General features: G+C 39.2%; 1 protein-coding gene across 1 annotated transcript; it reads right to left on the reverse strand.

Annotated features, from left to right (window-relative positions):
- Positions 1-753: 753 nt before the first annotated feature.
- LOC143628633 (pollen receptor-like kinase 1) lies at positions 754-3792 on the reverse strand. Its single transcript, XM_077098171.1, has 3 exons — positions 2671-3792; positions 1856-2428; positions 754-1464 (listed from the first exon to the last, which is right to left on the reverse strand). Exons 1-3 carry the CDS (start codon positions 3365-3367, stop codon positions 800-802), a joined length of 1935 nt encoding a protein of 644 aa, XP_076954286.1. The 5' UTR covers positions 3368-3792; the 3' UTR covers positions 754-799.
- Positions 3793-4280: the final 488 nt, after the last annotated feature.

A 4280-nucleotide genomic window follows, 5' to 3' on the forward strand; every position in this document is an offset into this window, starting at 1 on the left:
CTTCTGCCACATTTCATTTATTTTTTATTCAGTTATTACTTAGTTATAGATGAACCCCCAAAATTAGACCCCAAAAAGCGTTTTTTTTGGAGTCTTATGTTTTCGTTATGCCTCTGTGACACCTCGGAGTTAAACGTAACAAATAACCAACTCTTACTAACTAAGCTTGTGGCATACCCTTGGGAATTCTTCGGCCTTCAAGTGCTACTTCTGAAATTTTGATCTTTTAAGTCATATTAGAGAAGCCTATAAAAGAAAAATAATAACAAAAATTGGATTCTGAAAGCTCTAAGCCAAATAAAATTACATCGACGGAAATCACATAGAATATTTCTAGATCTCTCTTCTAATGAAACATGAAAAGTTAATCGAAATAATATACTGTTCTCGGGAATGAGATACCCCTGATCAACTCTTCAGTCATCCTTTAATGTTGCCGTAGGGGGTGTTCAAATTGCTTTTCTTTTGTTGTGTTTTCAGTTCATAAACAAACCATTTTTTAGGGTAAACCGAGCAATCTGAATATGACTATGTCCTGGTGACTTATACCTTCAAAGAATCAGTTTGAGAGTAGCTTCTTGAAACTGATTATTTTCTTTTCAAACTGCATAATATTTACTCAAACCGCAATCTCAAATACCTCCATTCATATGATGATGGACCCTTATGCGGCAATACATCAGAAGTGGCATGAGGTTCAAATCCGTTGAAATACACGTCTGTTTGATGAAGCCATGCCTAACCATCCAACAGTTTTGACCTTTGTTAATGATGAATTGAATCAGTATCCTGTATAGTTTTAGTTGTTGAGATCATCCGAGAGTCCTGCCATTGATAGCTTGTCTAGTTCACTACTATAAGTCGACTGAAAGTCGTCTTCTGGACCATCCTTTTCTTTCACCTCTTCAATCCTCTCCAACACCTGTTTGATATCCATCCTTTTCTTGGAATCTTTTTCGCAACAACTCAACCCGATCTTCAACAGCTTGATCATCTCCCCTTCATTGCTCTTATCGCATCCTGTCATTTCCTTATCCAACATATCAACATCAGACTCCTGATCTACCACAGAGTTGATGAAATCTGTATTATCCGTGTCATTTCCTTTGCTCTGGTGGAGAGTGTACACGGGAATCTTCCCTGTCATGATCTCAAGTATCAAGATCCCTAGGCACCATATGTCTGTCCGTTTAGAGATGCGGCCAAGCTGATTGTACTCTGGTGACTTGTATGCCATCATGAGACTACGCGCGTGTTCTGGGTTGATTACTGGGACCAGCCCGTAATCAGTGAGTAGTGGCTCGTAATTCTTGGTGAGAAGGACATTTGAAGACTTAAGGTGACCATGAGGCACAATTAGGCTTGGTAGCTTATTGTAAAGATCTTGAAGCCCTCTCACTACCCCTTTTACTATCTTCAACCGCGTAGGCCAGTCTGGGCGTCCAATTTCAGCACACCGGTTACCTGGGATCACCACAATAAAGTTATGAAGTATGGACCTAGGGTTTTGTATAATAGGTACATGTGTTAGTTTATATATAGTTTCATTCATACCATGATAGTTGTTCAATTATTTGATTTTGCGAAAAGGGGTCTAATTTTAGGGTGCGAGGTTGAGCGGTCACTAACTCACCCTTCTTAAGATAAATAAATGGTAAAGAACCAACTTCAAAATCTTTTTTGTCACTATAAATCTTTACTCTCTACCACCACACCTTTAAATGCAATTAAATGCCTCAGATAAACATTAACAACTTAGTGACTGACTAAGCTAATGTTGTCCACATAAAGAGTAATTGGATAGTAACAAGGAGTTAGGGAGGTGCTATTAATAAGTCAATGAGAGAAAACATACGATGGAGATGGAAGGCTAAGCTAATGTTGTCCACATAATTCGAAACCAAAAGCTTCTCATCTTTTCTGTAGTAGAAAGCCACAAGTGGTAGTATATTTGGATGTTTCAGCCTGCTTAATCTTTTCATTTGTTGGTAAAACTCTTCCTTTCCAACATTATTCATTTGCTTAAACCTCTTCACCACCATCACTTTCCTGCCTGCGATTAAAGTCTTGTAACTGGCTCCAAACATCCCACTTCCGAGTACAGCTGCTGATGCCTTCAACAAGTCTGCAAGATCAAACCTTTCCTCGTCTTCCGCCAAGAAAGTCAGATTCAAGGAAACATCCGCTTTATTTCCATTATGAGCGAATGCTCCTCCTTTTTCCTGCATGCTAAGGTTGGCGAAAGCTGTTATTGAACCATTGTTTAGAACTTCTACTGGAATATCCTGGTCGCGGCGGCAACATAATATTGCAACAGCAAAAATCAATGCTGCAACCGCGACTACCACCACCAATGCTATGGTGATGATCATGGGGGGTGTAACCTTCTTCTGACATTCGCCCAATGGCGGTCCACAAAGTTCATTGCCTGTTCCATGAAGAACCGTCACAAAGCTAAGATATTTTGTTTTAAGATGTTACTTTTGACAGGTCATAGAAATTATTCATCATTTGACAATTTGATGCCCAAATGTATACATGTGTAATGATCCATATCCATTGAATTATTATTATTATGACTTTGCAACAAGCATTGTCAATGGACATTCTATTCTATCATAATGAATCTGTATAGGATAAAATTATAAAACATGTGAATCTATTATTCACCTGAAAATTGGCTTGCAGGAAAATGCTGAATTGCTTCTGGGATATGACCGCGAAGATGATTGTTTGCAAAATTTGCCACTTTCAGTTTACCTGGAGCAAATTTGGGGATTTCACCCTCGAATTGGTTGCCTTGGAGCCTCAACTCTTTTAGTTCCGGCAGTCGGGTCAATGACGAAGGGATCTGGCCCATGAGCTCGTTATTTGCCAGATCTAGCTTCTCGAGCCATTTCATACCCTTGAAAGCATTGGCGGGAATCTCACTAGAAAACTTGTTATTTGCCACAGATATCTCTTTCATTCCATCAAGCATTCCAAAATCAGGGAAGGTACCCTTAAAGTTGTTGTTATTGAAGCTTATGCTCATCAATGATGACAATTTGGATAAAATATTCGTGTCGATATAACCTTCAAGCGACTTCTTCTCGAGTTGTATGCCCCAGACAGTCCCATTGGTGCAAACAAGGCCTTCCCAGTTGGCCGTATCATTATTGCATGGGCTCTTCATCGCAGTCCAGGAGGTTAACTTCTCGCCGTTGGACAGGGAATCCTTGAACTCAATGAGGGTAGCGGAATCCGAACCTTTCGCATGGTGGATGGTCGAGATAACGAGGAGGAGGACAAGGAAACGACCTGAATGGGCCGACATGGAAGACGAGGTCGAGAGCAGTGGTGCGCGCACATACAAGTGCGCGCACATACAAGTGCGCGCCCATTGAAAAGGCTATTGTAGAAGGCAATGGTGGCTGTTGCTGGGCTTACCGAAACTTAAATGAAATGAGTTTGTGTGGGCATGAAAAAAGAAAGGTGAAAAGAGAGAAAGAAAGACATGTTAGAGAATAGAGAGGAAATGAAGGTGCCATGAATAGTTTTCTTGTCCTGTTTTTCATGAGATGTATGCGGGTTTCAAGATCTTCAATTAGTTAGGGAAATTATAGGCAGGAATTTGTTCCTACATAATATCATTTCTAGTAGTTAAAAGACTAATTTGCCACTATTTTGTTTTTCCACATTTATTTTGTTTAGACATGCTAAGTAACACACCCTTCAAATCTAACCAGGGTTTTACCTGGCGTGTTGTGTCGGACTGTTATGTGTTTGATAAAACACGGGCGCTGCTACCACGAGTCCGACATGAATTTGGTTGATATCGACTACGTTCGTTACGGTACCAAAACTAAACGAAAATAACTTTGTCAAGCTAATGTTTAAAGCAAATTTAAGAACAAAACAAAAACATGGGCGTGGAGGCAGCGAGTCGACAAAAACTTATCAGTTAGGTTCGTTAAGATATTGACAGGAAAAAATCAACAAAATCAAGTTGTAATGTGTCTAAAATGCTTTGACGCGTCTTTTGTTTGTTAATTTCTTTTATAATTTGGATAAGAAACGACTATTATTTAAATCTATAAACTTGAAATACCAACTTAAACACATATTTAGAACTAATTTTGCAGTTAAACAGTCTCAAATAATAGTCCCAACTAATGACATGACTAGAGACAGTCTCATCTTTTAACATATTTATTCATATCGGTTCGTTCGCGACTAACAAAATCCTAATGTCGTTAGTTGCAGATCATCGGAAAAACGTTTTTGGCTGGAAAGATCAC

Source organism: Bidens hawaiensis, unplaced genomic scaffold (genome assembly GCF_021521415.1).
Source record: "Bidens hawaiensis isolate Kalapana, Puna unplaced genomic scaffold, B.hawaiensis_p1.1 tig00005035_1, whole genome shotgun sequence".
Lineage (NCBI taxonomy): Eukaryota > Viridiplantae > Streptophyta > Magnoliopsida > Asterales > Asteraceae > Bidens > Bidens hawaiensis.

Excerpts from the sequence above, each read along its gene's own strand:
- LOC143628633 (XM_077098171.1), bottom strand. The coding sequence starts at position 3,367 with ATGTGCGCGCACTTGTATGTGCGCGCACCACTGCTCTCGACCTCGTCT. Across the intron at positions 2,429-2,670 it reads TCCTGCAAGCCAATTTTCAG|GCAATGAACTTTGTGGACCG; the intron begins GTGAATAATAGA and ends TTCATGGAACAG. Across the intron at positions 1,465-1,855 it reads CTTAGCCTTCCATCTCCATC|GTAACCGGTGTGCTGAAATT; the intron begins GTATGTTTTCTC and ends TGGTGATCCCAG.